This window comes from Globicephala melas, chromosome 16 (genome assembly GCF_963455315.2).
Source record: "Globicephala melas chromosome 16, mGloMel1.2, whole genome shotgun sequence".
Lineage (NCBI taxonomy): Eukaryota > Metazoa > Chordata > Mammalia > Artiodactyla > Delphinidae > Globicephala > Globicephala melas.
Genome location: NC_083329.1, coordinates 58,368,030 through 58,389,779, shown reverse-complemented (window position 1 = coordinate 58,389,779; position 21,750 = coordinate 58,368,030). Strand labels below are relative to the sequence as shown.

At 38.3% G+C, this 21,750-nt stretch overlaps 1 protein-coding gene across 4 annotated transcripts in view; it reads left to right on the top strand.

The window, feature by feature from the left end:
* The window catches only part of ADK (adenosine kinase), a 486,162-nt gene that overhangs the window by 9,543 nt on the left and 454,869 nt on the right, over positions 1–21,750 (top strand). The window contains exon 1 of one of the 4 annotated variants that reach the window (XM_030862679.3): positions 16,547–16,703. The exons of the other annotated variants lie outside the window; for them this stretch is intronic. Coding sequence (XP_030718539.1) covers positions 16,690–16,703 — 14 coding nt within the window. The 5' untranslated portion in view covers positions 16,547–16,689. Of the gene's footprint in view, positions 1–16,546; positions 16,704–21,750 lie in introns of those variants that run through there. 4 annotated transcript variants of the gene reach the window in all.

The following is a 21,750-nucleotide window of genomic DNA, read 5'->3' as shown; positions in this document are numbered from 1 at the left end:
TTTTATTAAGGCCGTGTGGTCAGTGTTTTCTTTCTTAAAAAAAATGTAGTAGAATTGCTTATTTGGTGGAGAAATAAATTTTCTGAAAATGAATTTGCAAAGAAGAACGCAGTGACTTATCAGAATGATCAGTCTTTTCCCTATGGGTTAGCAGGTCCTTAATTAGTGAGCTTATTTGCATTTTAATTAGAACTCCAAAAGCACTGAAGGTTAGCAACATTGTTCTTAATTTCATAGCGTACTGTGTAACAGTGTACTATGTAACCAACAGGTAATACCGCAAAATGGTCTTTTTAAGAAATTTGTCTGTTGACTCATCCAAGAGGGGTCACTGGAAAACAAAATATAGCAAAAGAATCAAATTCAGATGTCTTAGGGTTCTCAAATTCCTTTAAGCTTGATGTAGCAAAATAGTTTTACTCTTTGAGCCCTTGAGCTGAAGACTGGAAAGCCATGTTAAGTTTTTGAGTAAACAAATTGAAAAACAAGAAAATTATCTTAAAAAAACCAAACAGTTCAAATGTGTTGCCTTTGAAGTTAACCACATTAGAGATTTGAACATTTTCTTGTTTTATAGGCATGACTGAGGAAGTCTTGGGTTCCTCCTAAAATAGAGTTTTTTAGAAATTGTTTTTCCTATGCAGAGCTGAGACCGTAGCTGTCATTTTTAGTTCTTAGTTTTGGTGAAGATTAGAGCTGTTAAGCTGTAGAAGTGATGCAGATTTACACCCTTGGTTATGTCTCTGTTGTCACATACTCAAGATGAACTGATTATATTACATTTTAGCATGGGATAGCATGGTGATCCCATTCAAGTATACTGACAATTCTACTGTATCTTGTTTGTTTTACATAGCACTTGCTTATCCAAATGTACAGAGCTGGATTGTTTAGATTTGAAATATTATAATAAAACATAGTTATATTATTAAATTAAGTAGTACTAAATGTTTAGTATTAAAAAGTAGTATTTTAGTAAAAAATAGCTTGAAAAGTTTTTTTTTTTTTTTTTTGAAGGTGTGGGGGTTAGCTTCCTCTCTACATGGTAGGTTTGACTTCTTTGGGTATATTCATCCCTCAGTTTGAATATTGTAAAGATGCTCTGTAGAGAAATATATAAATTTCTAGACTTACACTCACAAATCCTTAGAAATGGGAGCAATGTTAAGTTATCTTTGCCCAGCCTTCTGCATTAGACAGGAATCCCTTCGTTAGTACCCCTCTTCCCCTATTTGTGTAGCATTCCTCCCCTAGATTCAGCACAAATAAGGGAAAGGAGTACATTTTTTCACTAATGGAAAACACACACACACACACACACACGCACACACGAGACCTTCGATCTCACTTCTATGTGAAGCTTGAATAAACTACATTCCCTAGAAAACTTGTTAGTATCCTGTAGCTATCAAGTCAGATTCAGAGCTCTTTAAATGTAAATGATTTCTTGTTGGTCAAGATATTTCTTCTTTATACCCATAAAACAGGTTAAAGCAGGCTTTCCTAGCCTTTCCCTTTTAGAAGCTACTTTGGTATTTCCAAAGACTGCTTGGGAATGCTGGTGGGAGCAGGAATGGGAGGAGATGGCTAGGTGTGCAAATCCTGAGGTAGGATCTTCTGTAGCTGAAGTTTCCAACAAATGGTGCTGAAGTGTGAAAACAACAGCAAATCTCAGTATTAGCCAGATGTGGCTTTGAAATGGTAATTTACAATTTCATGTGATTTTTGAAAACTCTGAACATGTTTTAGACTCTTGAGATTGTTGGTGCCTGAGGAGGTGCTTAAAATCAAAGTCTGATATTTACATGGTTGTGTTGAGAGAATTGAAGCCCAGTGAAGTTAAATGTCAGTCAGGTAACAGCTAGTAAGTATCTGAGGTGAAATTTGATCCGAAGTCATAACTTGTCATTGTCTTACTTTCTAGAACAAGAAATGAAGTTTAATTTTTTTTTTAAAGATAAAAATAACATATTTAGGACTTCCCTGGTGGTCCAGTGGTTAGGACTCCATGCTCCGAATGCAGGGGGCCTGGGTTCGATCCTTGGTCAGGGAACTATATCCCACATGCTACAACTAAGACCTGGCACAGCCAAATAAATAAATAAATGTTAAAAACAAACAAACAACATATTAAAGAATATGTCAAGCACTTTTACCTTTTCTTACAGGTCCTCACAAGGCCACCAGGTAACTGCCTTCATCTGAGGAAATAGACCCAGAGAAGTTAAGCATCCCTAAGTACTAAGCTCTCACTCTACACTCAGGACATCTGATTCACGTTTCTTGCTGTTTGTATTACACTATGAAGACACAAATTGAGAACGTGTCAAAGTGAATTCTGTATGTGCCAGATAAGCACACTATTTAAAGAAATTCTGTGGTGATGTGTTTAGTGTTTAGTAACCTTGTTTAGATTTTTGTCTTTCAAGTTCTCTTATTCACACATGTAGGTACCCCCTCCCCCACCACCACCAAGAATAAATATCCCCTCGTGGGATATACTTAATTGTATGCTTTGTAATGGATTAACTCATTGAGCTTCAGTTTTGAGCAGGTTGTGTTTTCCGTTAAAAGCCTTGGGCAAACCAATTTTGCTTATGTTTAAGAGTTAAAATGTTCCAGTTAAAAGAACAATTTGTGGTAAGTTTTTATTTACTTTAGAGATTTTGCAATTTTCCCTGATATTGATAATTTGAATCTTATGACTTAGCATTATTAATTATTATAATTATATGGAATAACCATTACTGTTCACAGAGTTTAATATGCTCAAGATTATACAATAAGTGGCAGAGATAGGATTCAAACCTGAATCTGATTTATTTTTAGTGATTAGCTCAAATATTCAGGTATTGTATAAACAATAGAACAGGAATCAACAGTGATTTGTGTGATCAAAAAAAAAAAGCAAGCCCTTTCTTTGCTTCAAAAAATACTCCTGTGTTATATACGAAACAATTACTAGTAATCTGCTAAAAAGCTGTTAATCTTTTAATATTATTAATTCAAATGTTATGAAAATGTTCTACCAGATCTGAGATGGCAGTGATGAGAATTCTGTTTCATTAAAAATGACCTACAGCTACAATTAGTCTTGGACCTCATACCAAAAAAAAAAAGCAACAGTTTTAAAGAAATGATAAAATGTTCAGTTAGCCTACTTTTAAGAATATGACTATAACATTTCATTAAGTTCAACTAATATTTAAAAACCTCAGTTTTATAATGCTTGATAACCAGAGGAAAAAGGAAGTAGGGATAGGAAAATACAGACCTGTGAAAAGAAGGGGGGAAGTAAAGGGAAGTGATAAAAAAGGAAAAGGCTCATTCCTCTTAGCTATTTCTGATTTCTACATAACTTCCAACATCAGACATCTCTGCTTTTCAACTTTTCACTCAGCTCTGAGGTGTGTATGTGAGTTTGTGAGAAGCTTCTTATTATGAACCTGTGGGCTGTTAGTGTGGGGCAAGGAAAAAGAGCTTTGTATTAGGAATCAGAACACCTGGGTCCTATTAAGGTTTCTGTCTAGATTTGTGTGAAATGAGTCGTACAGATTAAAATGCTTTTCAAACTAGATCATGAATCAATTTGGGTATAGAAAAAGTGGTATTTTATAAAAGGAAAATAGGAAAGGTCAATGCATTGAATATGGTAAGGGTAAGTATTGCTTTGTGAAACGTTTCCATTATGTATATTTATGGAGTATTAGTTGCAATGCAAAATATATTTTTCACAATGAGTTTGGTTTTCTGTCCTAAAATTTAGTGGCTTAAAAGAACAGCCATTTTACTAGAGTTCATGGTTTTGTGGGTCAGGAGTAGCTGGTTGATTCTTCTGCTCCATGTGCTATTGACTAGGATCACTTGGAGGTATTTAGCTGATAACAGGTCTGGTGTGGAGGGTACAAGTTGTCTTTACTCATTTGCCTGGTGTTTTGGTAGTGGTGGCTGGCAATCTTGGCTTAGCTGGGTTCCTCTCTTTCTCTGTGTGGCTTGAGGGCCTCTCCATGTGGTTTCCTCAACCTGGTAGTTGGACCTCTTAGATGGCAGCTCAGAGACCAAGGCAGGAGCTGGCAGTCCTTTAAGGCTAGCCTGGAATCTGGTCAAAGGAGTCATAGTTTAGCCCAGATTTAAGGGGAGGGGACATAGACTCTTGTCTCCAAGAAACTGTGGCCATTTTTAATCTGCCACAATTATTGTAAAATAATTTTGAAAACCGTGACTGAATTTATCCAACCTTTTAATTCTGTTATTGCCCTTTGAAAGATGATTAATTTCAATAGTCTACTCCCCTGCACCCCGCCACAGGTACCCCTAACATTGGAAAATGTGTCAATTTTTGATTTCAAAGTGCAGAGTTTAATTTAAATATGTGTAGTATTTTTCCATGGAACTGTGAGTTTTAGGTTTTGTAGAAATAATTTAAGGTCTAAAAATTTCTGTGGAGTCTTAAGATAAGTTTGCTACCTAACACTACCTAAAAACTCTATTTGACATTGAGTAAGAATTGCCTTCTTACAATGCCTGAAGATTACATTTGGATTTAATTACTTCTTTCCTTCACATTACAGGCAGTCTGAAGCTGTTATGTTTTTTTTGGCTGCGTTGGGCCCTCGTTGCGGTGCGCGGGCTTCTCATTGCAGTGGCTTCTCTTATTGTGGAGCATGGCGCGTGGGCTTCAGTAGTTGTGGCGCACGGGCTTAGTTGCTCCGCAGCATGTGGAATCTTCCCAGACCAGGGCTCGAACCCGTGTCCCCTGCATTGGCAGGCGGATTCTTAACCACTGCGCCACCAGGGAAGCCTGAAGCTGTTATGTTTTTGTTGAAATCTGAAAAAGTGAGAAATCTGCTCCCACCAACCCCCATTCTACCCCTCAGTAAAGAAAACAAAACTATTAAACGTTTTTGTTAAAAACCTACAAGTTGTTATCACAAGGAAAAATCTTTGTAACTATTTATGGTTATGGATGTTAACTAGACTTACTGTGATGATCATTTTGCAATATATACAAATACTGAATCATTACGTCTTACATCTGAAGCTAATATAATGTTACATGTCAATCATACCTCAAAAGAAAGCATTAATTCTTGTAAAATGCAGGTTTTGTGGTGTACTGTATCTTTAGGTGACAGAGTGGTTTCCAGAAGAGGACTGTTCCCTGTGACAGAGCTGTAGGGATTTGTGGAAATGTCCATGTCAGAATATCTGCCCATATTTGGAATATTAATAGCACTTTCTTAAGATATAAGCAAAAGGATTTATCTTCTCATACCCTTGGCTATTTAGAATCCCAGATGTTGAAGCAGTGTTTGGGTGTAACCCCTGGCTTTTGGGGAATGGGTTGGGCTGGTTGTTTGACCAGTTATGCTGCAGAGTCATTCTTCTTTGCCTCTGTCTGCAGAAAAATGTCCTGTTTTTCAGATAAACCACATTCATCTTAAATGCTCCTCCACCCCAGGCTCTTTTTTTCCCACCGAGGAAGACATGATGGTGGTCAAGATTTCCTTCAAAGTAATTAAGGAGGAGAATGTGAAAAATGGTAAGAGCTTTAGAATGAAATTCTGTGGGTTTAGATGCCAGTATTTAAAAATAACTATTTAAACCCACCCCCAAATGAAATGGGAGAACTTATGTGTATTTTAAACTTATAAACAGGCATATGAGGATAAATGGTTTATAAGTTATAGATGCTTAGTTACACCAAAATATCAATTTTTGGAATAATATTATATATACATACATACCTATGTACATACTTTGTGTATGTGAACATATATCAAACCCTGATATTGGTAGTCCCATCACATTGCATTTCTTTTTTTTTTTTTTTTTTTTGCGGTACGCGGCCTCTCACTGTTGTGGCCTCTCCCCGTTGCGGAGCACAGGCTCCGGACGCGCAGGCTCAGCGGCCATGGCTCACGGGCTTAGCCGCTCTGCGGCATGTGGGATCTTCCCGGACCGGGGCACGAACCCGTGTCCCCTGCATCGGCAGGCGGACTCTCAACCACTGCGCCACCAGGGAAGCCCCACACTGCATTTCTTGATGAACTTATATAACTATTGAGGCAATAAAAAAAATTTGTTCTTAACGTTTCCCGTACCTGATTCTCTCATATATGTAATGAATCATTAGAAAATCTGCACGATGACCCACCCCAAAAGCTAATGATCCTTCCCCTTTAACTTGAGATTACATGATCACATTAAGTAACCACTGGGTCAAGTGATCTCCATTGAAAGCACTCCAAGGAATGCTATGGTATATATACTATATTTATGTATATAATTTTAATTCTACTTGACTGTTGTGCTGCATAAGGAAAGACACTTCAAAGATTACATTTTTCCCAATACAACAGTTTTGGTGGGCTCTTTGCACTTCTCTCCATCCCAGGTTTCCCAGTAACACTGAGACTACTATCACTACCACCTCCACCACCATCACCACTGTATAAACTTCCAAGTCTTTCAATTTTAAATATCTAGTTATTGCAGAAAAGCAGTCTACCCTATTTCCACAAGGAGGGGTTTCACTCTAAATATTTCACTATTTTTCTCTGCACCCTGAAATCCAATTTCAGGTCAGTCTTTAGGCAGATGAGAGCCAGTGCCAGTCTGTGTCCTGTCCCACAGACTGTGAGAGAAGGTGGCCCTCTGCCCATGTAGTAGGGTGGAAGATAGGACCTTCAAATCTAGGTCAGTCCTCATCAGTGGAGACTATGAAATTGCTGGTTCCTATTATTAGGATACTCTGTTAGAGAGAAAAAAAAACATTGAATAAAAGAAAACTTTATAAACCAGTTCCATCATTTCTAAAGCAACCCATTAGAAATTTCTATTTCTTAGGACTCTTTTTGGATAAAACTGCATGTTTAATTTGAGACTACATTTATTTTTACTCTTATATAGTAGAACATGATAGGCACTAGGGGTTAGAGGATATACCCAAGGACTAATATAAGTTAAAAAAAATTATTTTTTTTTTACAGTGGAACCTTTTGTGGACATTTGTGGTTTCAATTTATGAGTCTTGAAAGATCTTGATAAGAAATAATTTGTAATTTTACTAAAGCCTAAATTTGATTTGCACAAAGTGAATGGCTGGGGTGGGAGATTTACTTAGTTTTATAGTAAATTTAACCACTTGCTGTTAATTGTGTGCCCCTAAATTCTTGCAGAGTAAAAAAGATGTTTTTCTTTGTCAACAATCAGTCTTGTGATTTTGACAGAAATGAAATTGTGGTTGAAATTTTTAAAAATGAAGAGGTCTAAGAAATGATTCTTGGTGGCAATTAGGAGTCTTGGCTAAATTAAAGACAAAAACGGCAGATTCATTGGCTGCTCAGATTTAATCTATGAATAAGCACATATGGAAATAAAGGAAGCAATTTCTGAAAGTATTTCATATGATGCTCCGGCTAGTAAGAAAGCTGTTACCGGACTACTACATCTTACGGGTGGAAGTCATAGTGTGGTGTTCTGAAATTTGGGTGTTTATAAAAGTCTCAGACTTATGTCAGTCTGTCTTGGGTTTACTTTGGTAACACTGTACAGTGTTAATTAGCCCCAGTTCTGGAGTCAGGCTACCAGAGTTTGGATTTCTGTTCTGTAATGTGTGACTTTCAGCAAATTATTTAACCTCTTTGAGCTTCAATTTCTTCAAATGTAAAATGGTGATAATAAAAAATCTTCTGATAAGGTTTTTGTAAATTCAAATAAGGTAGTACTTGAAACATATATAGCATGGTGTCTGGCACATATTAAACACTCATTAAGTTTTACATTTTATTTTAATTATATACATATTTAGTGGCTGCTGGCAGGTGACTGCTAAGGTAGAATGGTTGCCCTCTTAGGGTGTTGTTCAAATGAAACTGCATATACAATTCTGGACAACTATTTTTAGTCTATTAATAGAAAACAGTAGGCACTACAGAGTAAGGAAGACTAGAAAGAAAAATCTGTTTCCCAAGTCTTTATCTCTATCCCCGACCTCCCCTGGAACTTGTCCTTTGAAATTCTTTCTTGTCTTTCCCTTTTATCTCAGTAACAGCAGTGCCATTTACTCAATTTAGTCCAAAGTTACCCAATTTAGTCTAAAATCTAGGAGTTACTCTTGACTCCTTTATTTTCCTTAGTCCCCCATATTCCTGTCATTCTATTGGATTGGCCAAAAAGTTCCTTCGGTTTTTAAGTAAAAAAAGACACACTTTCCATTTTCACCAAGAACGTTATTGAACAATGTATTCCCCATTTTGTTCCACTACCTTCTGCCATATTTCATGCAACTTCATAATGCCATCTTCCCAAAACTTTTTATCTTTTTGAGCAAAAAACCGTTCCAGGTACCTTTTACAGTCTTCCAGGGAATTGAAATTTTTTCCATTAAGAATTTTGTAAAGACCGAAATAGATGGAAATCTGAAGGTGCAATGTCTCGTGAATACGGCAGATGAATCAGAACTTCCCAGCCAAGCTGTTACGGTTTTTGCCTGGTCATCAAAGAAACATGTGGTCTTGTGTTATCCTGATGGAAGATTATGTGTTTTCTGTTGACTAATTCCAGACCATTTTCGTTGAGTGCTGCTTTCAGTTGGTCTAATTGTGGGTGGTACTTGTTGAAATTAATCGCTTGGTTTTCCAGAAGGAGCATATAATAGAGGACTCCCTTCCAATCCCACCATATACACATCGCCTTCTTTTGATGAAGACCGGCCTTTGGTGTGGTTGGTGGTGCTTCATTTCGCTTGCCCCGTGATCGCTTCCATTCCACATTATTGTACAGTATCCACTTTTCATCACCTGTCCGAATTTGTTTTAAAAACGGAATGTTTCTGTTATGTTTAGGTAGAGAATCGCATGTGGAAATACGGTCAAGAAGGTTTTTTTTGCTTAACTTATGTAGAACCCAAACATCAAAGCGATTAACATAACCAAGCTGGTGCAAATGATTTTCAACACTTGATTTGGATATTTTGAGTATGTCAGCTATCTCCTGTGTGGTATAATGTCGATGGTTCTCAATTAACGTCTTGATTTGATCGCTATCAACTTCAGCTGTTCTACCCAACCGTGGAGCATCGTCCACGAGAAATCTCCAGCACGAAACTTCGCAAACCACTTTTGACACATTCGATCAGTCACAGTACCTTCTCCATACACTGCACAAATCTTTCAGTTGCGTTTTTACCTTTCTTGAAATAATAAAGCATAATATGCTGAAAATGTTGCTTTCTTTCTTCCAACTTCAATATTAAAATGGCTACACAAAAATTCACCAATTTTGATACTTTTTTTTTTAATGCACTCTGATATGACAGCTGTCACAATACAATCTAACAAAATTGTTTCGAATGAAGTTAAAGACAACTAAGGGCTACTAGAGCCATCTTATGGAAAAAACCGAAAGAACCTTTTGGCCAACCCAATACCTCCAAAATGTCCATTTACTTCTTTCTATGTCCACCACTATCTTCATTGTTCAAACCACAATTATTTGTCATCTTTATTACTGTAATAGGCTTTTAATTTAGTCTTTCTGCTTTCATGCTCCTTTGATCCATTCTCTACACTATAACCAGGTTGATCTTTTAAGACAAAATCAGATCACGTCATTCCTCTGTTTAAAACTTAATTACAGTGGCTTCCTGTCTTGCTTATAACAAAGTCTAAACTTCTTAGGCTCATCAAAACTAAGACGTTCTGCTTCTTTCTCTAACCACAACCTTTTGTCCCTCCCCTTTTTTTCACACTGGGCTTCCAGTTATTTTAGTGCTGTCTGTCTGTCTGGAAACCCTTCCCCCACCTTGCTCTTCCTTGTCATTCAGTTTTTTACTGGAGATCTTCCCTGACTACCCACTCTAAAGGAGCCTTTCTCTGTGTTATCCGCTGGGCTTAATTCTCTGCATAGCACTTAATGATCATTTAATGTTCTTGTTTATTTGATTATTTATCTATATCTCCTCACTAGAATATCAGTTCTATAAGGGCAGTACATGTTCTTGGTCATTGCTGAATCTCCAGTGTATTGAGTAGGAGAGAAGATCTCAATAAATATTTGTTGAGTTAATGAGTGATTGATTCCTTTTTTTTTTTTTTTCTTTTGGCTGCACGGCAGCTTGTGGAATCTTAGTTCCCCGACCAGGGACTGAATCCGTGCCCTCAGCAGTCAAAGCGTGGAGTCCTAACCACTGGACTGCTAGGGAATTCCCAAGTGATTGATTCCTAAAAGCTTTTTTGTGAAGTACCGGATTTATGGTAAAATAAAAACAAGAAAAATCTTTTATATAGAAAATATATTTCATAAGGTTACCAGCAATACTTCGGGTAGCGCTGTTTATTCTGTGATGTCCTTTTTACATTTTTATGTTAAAATGCCCTTTTGTGAAATGATAGTGATATATTCAATTATATAGTTTCAAAATATATTCTTGGCAGCATAAATAATTGGGAAGCACTGTTGTCCCATACTTCTATTTTTTTATTTTATTTTTTAAAGAATCAATTATTTATTTATTTATTTTTTTGGTTGCATTGGGTCTTCGTTGCTGCATGCCAGCTTCCTCTAGTTGCCGCGAGTGGGGGCTATTCTTCGTTGCAGTGCATGGGCTTCTCACTGCAGTGGCTTCTCTTGTTGCGGAACACGGGCTCTAGGCACGCGGGCTTCAGTAGTTGTGGCACGCGGGCTCAGTTGTGGCTCGCGGGCTCTAGAGCACAGGCTCAGTAGTTGTGGCACATAGGCTTAGTTGCTCCGCAGCATGTGGGATCTTCCCCGACCAGGGCTCGAACCCATTTCCCCTGCATTGGCAGGTGGATTCTTAACCACTGCACCACCAGGGAAGTCCCTGTCCTATACTTTTAGATTGGAAATTTTCTTTGACTTTTAAAGATTTGTGGTTCACTGAAAATATAGAAGCACTGTGTAGGTGTTCTTGGGAGGGAGTTTTGCTAAGAATTCTTAGTAAGTAAAGTTCAGTCAATCAAATGTTATTATATTCTTCAAATTCTCCTGGGAAATAAATTGTCAGGTTCCATTTAAAGATTATATTGTTTGAATATGTCACGTTAAAGTGAAATGTGACATGAGAATCTATCGATAATAATTAAAAGGAAATAAAAATAGTGAACCTCTTTTAATATTTTTTTGGGTAATACATTTAGCAATGTTTCTTTGAATAACTTTGTCCATAATGAAAACTAAGTAAAATTGCGAGTGTTTTATTTTCATTAAAACTGATCAACTCTTAAAAAAGCAACCCAATTTGTATTGTCACAAGCGGACAGTTTTTTTCTTCCACTGTCCATTAAGAACTGAAACGGACCTGAGATATCACCTGTAACAAACTACCTGGTGTTTCAGATAAGGAAACTGACGGTCAAAGGACATACATTTTTTTGGTAGGCCTAGGATTAGAATTCCCATCTCTTTATTCTCCGGCTCCTGAACTTTACTCTGTGGCACTAATTATTTTAGGGAGACAAGTCTTAAGAAATTTCTCTTTTTGGAATATGGTATAGATTGCTTTAAAATCTTATTTTATCAGTATTTTCTTTTCTTTTTTTAAATATTTATTTTGTTGCACCGGATCTTAGTTGTGGCAGTGGACTCCCCAGTTGCAGCATGTGAACTCTTAGCTGTGGCATGCATGTGACATCTAATTCCCCGACCAGGGCTTGAACCCTGGCCCCCTGCATTGGGAGTCTTAACCACTGTGCCACCAGGAAAGTCCCAGTATTTTCATTCATATGAAATGAGGAGATGTATTTTTAAGTAACATGCAGGGAAGATATTCCACATTCAATCTTGTGACAGCTGGCTTCTTAAAGGCTGTGCAAAGCTCTAAAAGTGGTACTTATGCTTTTAATTTTTGTCAAGTTAAGATTTAAAATTAAACAAGAAAATCATAGACATTTTATTTTTGTTATTCCTGTATTAAAGAATCTTTACACATGAAAAGATGAGACATTTGTAAAGTAAGCCTAATTCCTCTAAAAATAAGGGTAGTTTTGATGGTTGTGATCTAAAAAGACACAGGTTTTAAAAAAGCAGGAATAAGTTTTGTATTTTTAAATCATTTCAGAAAGACCATTAAAATTTAATAATACAAAAATTTTATGCTAATAAAACCAACATGTAGTAGAAAATTTATAAAGCAGATCAATATAAAGTCAAAACGACACATAATTCTACTTTCCAGAGAATCCAGTAATAACATTTTGGTATGTTTCTTTCCAGTTTTTTTCTGTGTATATACGGCATATATATATTTTTTAAAATAGTCAAGATTATACTCTACATTCTTTTTGTTGGATTGTTTTGCTTTTTTCACTTAAGATTATATCATGAGCATTTTCCTCTGTCCTTAAAAAGTCTATGAAAACATTTTATAGTAGCTTCATAACATTCTTCTATAATTTATTTAACCATTATTGTATTTTTCCTTATTTAGGGATATAATACATTTTTGCTATTAATGTGAAAGGAATAACTAGGTATACACATCTTTGTTCATGTTCTATTTTATCTATTATAGTTGCCTATAAAGTGGAATTGGTGACACGTTGCCACAAAGCTTTCTAGAAATGTACTAATATATGAAAATACTTGTTTTATTGCACGCTTAACAAACTGGTTGTGTTTGAAGAGAACTTTGCTATTATTTTGGGTTTGGAAGCATTTGTTGAAAAGGTTAGTCTACATATTTGTTGTGCTATCCGTAAACATATTTATTTAACTATTTGGCGTTAGCTATCTAGGTGCTTTTAGTGGCAGACTAACCACATGATTAGATAAAGTAGATAGAATATTTACTTATCTATCTTTCCAAGAGCAAACTGTTCTGACCCACTGATCTTGATTCAACTATTTGAATTAGAAGAAAGTTAATGAAGGTTAATAATTCAAATTGACTGCTTTTCCCTAAAGTGAAGAATAGGGTTGAAATAAATTGCTTAAAAAATTGATTGAAAGAGTCTTTTAGTGGTTACTCGGTAGCTAACTTTGTGTGTGTGTGTGTGTGTGTGTGTGTGTGTGTGTGTTTGAGAAAAATTGGGTGGAGGAGAAAAAAAGCATGAAAGGCTGAGGAAAGGAACGTGCTGTGAATTAAAAAAGCTGCTGCCTTTATTTGGAAAAACATGTCTTTTATCTCTACCTGATTGACTCTGAAAGAACAATCACACATGAGCCCTGTTTACTGAAATAGCATTTCTGTATCTGTACCTGCTGAAATGAACTGTTACCTAAGTACATTTTAAGTAATACACTTTTTGAAAGTTGTGTTGACTGATTATGAGTAAAAAAACCAAAGTTTTGATTGTTAGATGCAAAGTGTCACTACTCATTTTAAGTAGCTTTTAAAAAATCTTTGAATGTGATATGGCTTTAATTTGATTGAATATTTGAGTATTGCAGGCTTTTATCGTCCCTTAATGACATAGAATATACTGTATTTGTTAAAAAGCAAAGTTTCAAATCTAGCTGTTTTGGTACCACAATTAGTTTTTTGTTAAAAATCAAAAATAGGAGTCAACAAAGTTATGTTAGGCATGTGTGAAAGTTCATTTATTTTTCACAAGGCCGAGTGCATGTTAGCTTTCATATCATGCTTCCCAGAGATGTAATTTTAAGAAATGTGGTAACAACGAAGTAATAATCATGTCATGTGCTGAGGACTCTATTAGACTTTACTAGAATTAAGTTTTAATCTTCCCATTGCCCTGAAAAGCATGTAATGTGTAAACCGAGGGACACATAGGTTAAGAACCAGCCCAAGGTCATGTAGGAAGTCAAGCAGGGGTTCCAAGTCACTTCTGTCTTGCTACCTTTACAATCTTGCTACTTGCCTTTACAACCTTGCTACTTAGCATGGCCCACGGACCAGAAGCAATTGGCAAAATCTGGGAACATAAAGGAATGCAAAATCTTGACCATAGAGACTTGCTGAATCAAACCTTTATTTTAACAAGATCACTCAAGTGATGTGTATGTATATTAAAGTTTGAAAAGCACCATACTCCATCCCATATTAAAAGTTACATGGAGGTTTTGAAATTTGTTCTAAGGATTATTCCTGGTGTTACTTTAGTTCATGTGGGTTATCTATTAACATTTTCCATGAGAGGAGGAGGCAAACTGTTGAATTAGTCAGTGTCTCCCCTGCTTCAAATTGCTATTCTGCGGCTGCTTTGATTCAGATCTTGTTTAATCCAGAGGAACAAATGACTACTTCTGCTTGTGGACATTTGGTCAAAGTCCCAATCAGCCAAGTATAGCTCTGTTTTTAATAGCCTTTACTCATGGACTGAACACATCAAATTTATAGTACATGGCTTCATTCTAGATAGGATTTTCCAAACTAAAGAGAAAAATGCTAAAAAAAAAGCGCATTTTCAAAGGAAACTTGAAATCCTTTGGAATACTTGATGTTTCAGATGGTTAGTAAGGAATGAGGGATTTGTATAAATTGGTCTTTACTAATTTCATTTAGTGAGCATAATTATTCTGTCATGGGGCAATGATAGGTAAGAAAAAAGCAAGGCTAACTTAGTAGAACAGCACTGTCAGGTAGAAATATAATGCAAGACATAAAATTAAAAAATTTCTAGTAGCCACATTAAAAAAGTAAAAAGAAACAGTTTAAATTAATCTTAATATATTTTATTTAACCCAGCATAGCTAAGTATTATTTCAACATGTAATCAGTACAAAATTTATTACTGAGATATTCTGTATTTTTTTTGTACTAAGTCTTGAAAAATTCAGTATGCATTTTATATTTACAGTGTCTCAGTTTGGATGCTAAATTTTTCGCAGTTAAAAGGTGAAATGTAGTGCAATGAAAACAAAATTGTGTTTAATGGAAAAATATTTTACCTTTTGGTTTTAAAATTTAAGCTAATTAAAATTAAATAAAAATTCAGTTCCTTCAGTCACAGTATGCAGAATTCAGTATCACATGTTGGATCGTGTTTTTTTTTTTAAATTTATTTACTTTATTATTTATTTATTTTTGGCTCGTTGGGTCTTCGTTGGTGTGCGGGCTTTCTCTAGTTGCCGCGAGCGGGGCTACTCTTTGTTGTGGTGCACGGGGCTTCCCATTGTGGTAGCTTCTTTTGTTGCAGAGCGTGGCTCTAGGTGCGCGGGCTTCAGTAGTTGTGGCACGCTGGCCCAGTAGTTGCGGCTCGCGGGCTCTAGAACACAGGCCCAGTAGTTGTGGCTCACGGGTTTAGCTGCTCTGCAGCATGTTAGATCTTCCCCCATGGGGGCTTGAACCCATGTGTCCTGCAGTGGCAGGTGAATTCTTAACCACTGGGCCACCAGGGAAGCCTTGGATTGTGTTTCTAACGTAAGTGATTTCACACTTATGGACTTGATCACCATCCAGATGGTTAGTAAATGAATGCCACTGGAGGTTGTGGTCTGTTTATATAAATATTTGCACAGAGCATAAAGAGGGAATAAAAAAAAGCTATTTAGGTCATAAAGCGTTTACTGATTATCCTCCATTCTACCCTTCCTGCAGTTGGAATTGATTTACCTGTCTTTTTATTTATTTATATATGTTTGGCTGTGTTGGGTCTTGACACATCGAACCGTGTCCCCTGCATTGGCAGGCGGATTCTTAACCGCTGCACAAGGAAAGCCTTTTACCTTTTATTAGTGGTTCAGAATCAGTTTCTTAAATCCTTTAACCCCCACTAAATTGTAAGGCTAGCTCCAAGAGTTAGGGTTCTTCCAATTTTTTCCCTATGGCATTAGATGCTTACTTCAGAGCGCTTCGTACTTTTCAGAAAAGTGAGGAAGTCTGACAATTAGTATGTCAAGTAGGATAGTCTGAGTGGGCTAGTTTGGCCCAGAGGTTTTAAAACTTTACACGTGTACCTGGATCACCCGGGAACTTGCTAAAAATACCAATGTATGGGCCTCCCCTTTCTAGGTTCTGATTCACAGGTTTATAGTGAGACCATGGACACTTCTGTATTAAATAACTTGTTTTAAGTGTTTCTGAAGTTCAAAAACGTTTGGGGACCACAAGACTCAGCATTTGACTCTTAAAGGCTGCGAGTTCGAATTACGACATGTGCTGCTGTTGCCACGCGATCGATTCTACCCGGACTGAGGTTTCCCAGGCGGCTGCTGCTTTTCTGCAGATGGTTTTTCAGGCTGTTAAACCCCATCCCCAAAGACTGCCCTGACTCCGTCCCTGTCCCAAGTCCTGTTAAGGCGACCTGGGCTGGCCGAGGTAGACAGGGCCATGTGACTGATAAGCCGGTTGCCTTTCGGAGCGGCCATTTTTGAGGCGGGCACCCATCCTCGTGCCCCGTAAGCCAGGAGTGTGTGGGGGGGAACTCTGTTACCAGGACTCAAGATGGCCACCGCGCCCGCTAGCCAGCCCGCTAGCCCGCGCGCCGGCACGAGACGCGCGGGCGGCTTGCAGTTGCCCGAGGCGGCCTGGGCTAGTCTCGGGCCGCGGGCCCGGGGCGGAGCGCCCGCCCCTTCCGGGCTCGGCCAATCAGCGCGTGCGGCCGGCTCAGCGGGGGCCGCCCGCGCGCCGGGTATGTGAGGACGCGCTCCCCGTCGCTGAGTGCCTGAGCCCAGGAGCAGTGGCTGTGGTACCTGCTGCTGCCGCCCGTGCGGACGCAGAGCATCGGACGCGAACGCTGTTGCGTGGGGCAAGAAGGTGAAGCCATGACGGCCATCAGGTAATGAGACAGAGCGGCAGCTTAAACTGCGCGCTTGCTGGGCATTAGCCTCCTGGCTGCCGGAGAACTGTCGCCCCTTGTCTTGGGTGTTGTGGAGCCTCCCAATGCCACCGGTCCCCCTCATGTTGGAGGCTCTCTCTGCACTTTTCATTTGGTCATTTCTGCCTTCCTCAGAAGTTTTGGGGGCTGAGGCACATGGCGGAGCCCTGCGAGCAGCCGCACCGCTGAGGTGACCCTTACCCAGATTACAGGGTTTGAAGCTTGCAGGTGAGCGTAGTGGGTTTCTCGTGAAAATGTAGCTATTTTCCCTCCCCCGGGATAGCCCGAGGCCTGGGGAAGTGTGACGTGCACAGGGCGTGTCCATGCCCGCGTGTCATGCCCTCTGACAACTTCGTTGGTGGCCCAGTGCAGACCTGCAAAGTTGGCCGTTTGATGCAGGTAGATTGCCCCCAAGTTGTGAAATTGTGTGTCCCAAAAATGTTTGCTTATGACTGGAATTAGTACTCTGGTTCCCCAGGTACCATCTGTTTACCTACTTTTATCTGAGAGTCACACGCAATGTGGGTTTCATGAGGTGGTAGGTATACAATGAGAGCAATAAAAGAGAGGCTTCCTTCAATTGCTCTTCCAGAGTTTGGAAGGTTCTTTTTTGGTAATGGCGACAGGATAATGGCCCTGTCCAATGTCTGCGGGTAGCACTGACTGAATGTTTACCTTATGCTGATGAAACTATTTATAAAAAGAGGTAAATTGCCTTATTTACTCAGTGTTCTGAACTGCCTCTTTTAAAGTAGACCTTGGCCTTCATTGTTCCAGAGAAAGGGAGGCCCCAGCACAAATGTGAAGAGAATAAAATTAGTTAAATTTTGGTTTATGAGCTTCCAGCAGCCTAAATCGTGGTGATTTAATGGTTTCTCAGTGGTGAATTTGACTACACAGTGTTTAAGAAATGACTCGAGAACCTGACCCTCAGGGAAGTTAAAGTAAGACGTAACTGTGCTGAACTGGGATGCAGTTTCTGTTAAATTGCGTAATTCTATATTAACACAAAGAGTATTTACCTCATTATGCAGAAGGAGGAATTGGGGTACTGAAATGTGGAGATCAACATGGAAAGATTTCACAATAAATTGTATTGGGACATATAAGTCTATATTTTAATGCTAACAGTATTTTACGATGAATTAGGATTATGCTGTTAAACCTAGTCACTGCTCCCTCTCCCCACTCCCAACTCCCATCATTGTAGCCGGCTACTAATTAGGAGTGTGGGTCAAATACTGTCTATGTTAAGGGACACTTCTTATGTGGACTGGATATTAATCCATCATCATATTCCTGGCTACTCTTCAGTGGAGAAAAACCCAAATATAAAGCTTCTGCCGCTCGGCCAGTGACAGTAGGATGTATTTTTTAAGGTAGGGGTAGAATGGTGGTTGTATTAAAATTTAAAGGTTAATACCAGCCTTATTTGACTTGTGGAAGGATAGATAACTACTAATAGTTACATTTATCCTTGTTTCTTCAGATGTTAGTCTACATTTTACATAGACTTCAACTATGGTGACATGACTCAAAAAAAGATTTTTAGATATTATCTAAACCCAGCTACCACATTTATACCTGAGGAAACTGAGACCAAGAAGACTTGAGTGCCTTGTGCAAAATCAGTTAGTGGCAGAGTTAGGAACTGAATCCAGATATCCATTATACAGTGCTCTGCATGATACCTTTATAAAAACAACATACTACTTAAATTTCCTGAAAAAGCTGCTTCTGTGAACAAAAATTTTAGAGTATTCTGAGAGACAGCTATAGTAACTCTCTTGCTTTCCTGTAGTCCTCCAAGGAACTTAATAACTTAGGTTTAGGAGTAGGCAGGGAGACTACTGAAGTTGAAGCAACTCTATATATGTGGTGACAGTTTTAAAATGGTTTGGTAATCCTACAGATACGAGCTGGTTCCCAGTGAGGACTGCATTTAATGCAGTTTTGTCATACCTTTAGTTTTCACGTTTATGATGTTAGGCATATACCCATTTTGTACCCAGTTTAACGGTAGCCGAAAGGATGGGTACTGCTTACTTGCTTTTAATACTGGTGAGGAGAATGATCAAGGTCACCAAGCTATCAAAATCTGACTTCGTGTCCATTGTTGTTTTTTATACCACACTTAAAATAATTGCTGCTAAACATAGTAATATGTGACTCCTCGCAATGACTACCACAGAATACATCAATAGGATTGGAAACCAGTGAGGGCCAGTGGTCAACACACCTAGGTTCTAATTGAGGGTATTTTTCTGAGTTACTGATCTGCTTTTTCTCTTTTTTCCTTCTCTGGACATTTGTTTAATGAAATACTCAGTGATGGTGATACAAATATGTATTCCACAGCGTTGCTGGTTAGATATGAAAGTGTTCTTATATTTTAAGATGTTTTATAAATGTAGTATTCTCTTCTTGTTGAAAGCAATTTGGTCCCCTTAGAGAATGGTGTCGTCTGAAAATAAATGTTTAAATCTTAGATTTTTTAAACAGGAAGTGAACTGACCTAATTCCCTCATTTTACAGTTGAAGAAACTGAAGCCAAGAGATACTATGATTTGTTAAGGTTCACACAAGTAGTTGCATATCTTGAAGTAGAACCCAGCTCTCTAGATACCTAGTTCAGTGCCCTTTCCGGTGTAGCATTCAGCTATTAGGAATTCCTAAATATGATTTAAATCAAAAGAATTAAAAAAAAATTTTTAATCTTTGAATAAGTTTGGCTGGAGAATTCGACTGTCTCTTTGACTTTTACTATTATTTGTATTCTACTCTACTACACCATTACTAATGAAGAGTTTACAGCCTGTAAAACCGATTATCAGATTACGTATATCAGATTCCAGCTTGTCTTCATGTGAGAAATGATAAAACATTTTTAATTGCCCCAACAGGAAAGTTGACCCTTGAGTTAAAATTCAGGAGACATAGGAAAATGTAGAATGTCAGGACTAGAAGAGAATCTTAGAGAGCATTTTACTCTTTTTTTTTCCTCTTAATTTTTTTTTTAAATTTTATTTATTTTTGGCTGCGTTGGCTCTTAGTTGCTGTGCGTGGGCTTTTCTCTAGTTGTGGCGAGCGGGGACTATTCATTGTTGTGGTGCAGTAGCTTCTCTTGTTGCAGAACACGGGCTCTATGTACGTGGGCTTCAGTAGTTGGGGCACGCGGGCTCAGTAGTTGTGGCTCGCGGGCTCTAGAGCACAGGCTCAGTAGTTGTGGCGCACGGGCTTAGTTGCTCGGCGGCGTGTGGGATCTTCCCCGACCAGGGATCGAACCCTTGTCCCTTGCATTAGCAGGTGGATTCTTAACCGCTGCACCACCAGGGAAGTCACCATTTTACTCCTTTTCTTTCTCTATACTGGACCTTGAGGCCCAAAGTGAAGTGATATATCCTAGTTTGGCAATGATAGAGCTTAAGAGAGAATTTAGGTCTCCTAACTCCTACATTATGCACTTTTCACTGAGCCAACAGTATTTCAAAATACTCCTATGAATATTGCCTTCCTGACATGAATGTCTCATCTGGTTTTGGGCATTGCTTACAGCTTGAGTTTGTGCCAGGGAAGACTGGGAAAATGAGGTAGGGAGACAGGGAGAGTGTTCGCTGTAGAGCTGAGGAACCCAATTCTTTGGCTTTCCCAGACAGGTCAGGTTTGGTTTAAGACTATTCTGGGACTTGACATGACTGCCCTACATGATAATTCTGTAACCACTTCTGTGGGTTAAGCCTACATTGGGAAATTTATGTGGGCTGTGGGTGGGGTCCTAGGGTATTTTTCTCCTAACACTCAAGACTTTGAGGTACATCCAGTAGGATCTGCCAAGCCACTCAGATGGAGAACATTCATATCGAGACTAAATTCTGGCTAAGACTGAAACTGCCTTGTTTTGTTGATTTGGTTTCTTTAGAGCCTTTAAACAGAATTTTCAAACTCATTTTCAGGACTTGTGTCTTAAGAATTATAAATTTCATATTACTGTACAAACTTTTTTATGCCATGAGACTTCTTAGTGAGGCTAATGAATTTTTAAAATAAAATGAAAAATGAAATTGTTTCATTTATGAAATATTTTGAAGAACTAAAGCAGGAATCCTTCCTTTGGAGAACTGCAATGTCAGCTGTTAATACTTATTTATAAATAGGTCATCTTTGTTTGAAAAAACATACAAGGTTTTCTAATTCCAAATCTTTCCAGCCACAGTATTGCTATATTAAGCAGAACTGTCAAAGATGAAATGGAACCAAAATGTCTAGACTGTTTAAATGTTAACCCTGTCCTGTAACATTGGTTAACAATCACGCCTATTTACCTCTTCGTACCTACTCGGTTTTAAAACGTTATTTAAAAAAATACTGTAGGGCTTCCCTGGTGGCGCAGTGGTTGAGAGTCCGCCTGCCGATGCAGGGGACGCGGGTTCGTGCCCCGGTCTGGGAGGATCCCACATGCCGCGGAGCGGCTGGGCCCGTGAGCCATGGCCGCTGAGCCTGTGCTCCGCAACGGGAGAGGCCACAACAGTGAGAGGCCCGCGTACCACAAAAAAAAAAAAAAAAAAAAAAAAAAATACTGTAATAAAACGTAAGTCTGAATTCTTATTTTCACATAGCATAGCTGGCTTATAAATAGGATGACCATATGTCCCAGTTTGTCCAAGACAGTCCTGGATCATGCCTTTTATCCTGGCATAATTATTAATAGCTCTTCCTTTATTCTCAAAAGTATCCCATTTGGATAATAAATTATCTAGTCACCTACTTACACACTATAATAATTTTGTTGTAGTAGATTTTGGTTGTTGAAATGTTACTTGAAATACGACCATAAGATGATGGAATATTAGCTTATTTTGGCTAGATTTGGATATTTTTCATTGGTCGGACATTTTTATTGTGTTTAGAGTTCTTACTGTCTCAGAGTAGTATATTGAACAAGAAAGCACATGATTTGAAGTTAGGTATCATTTATTTGTTGTCTGACCTTTGGCAGGTTATAGAACTT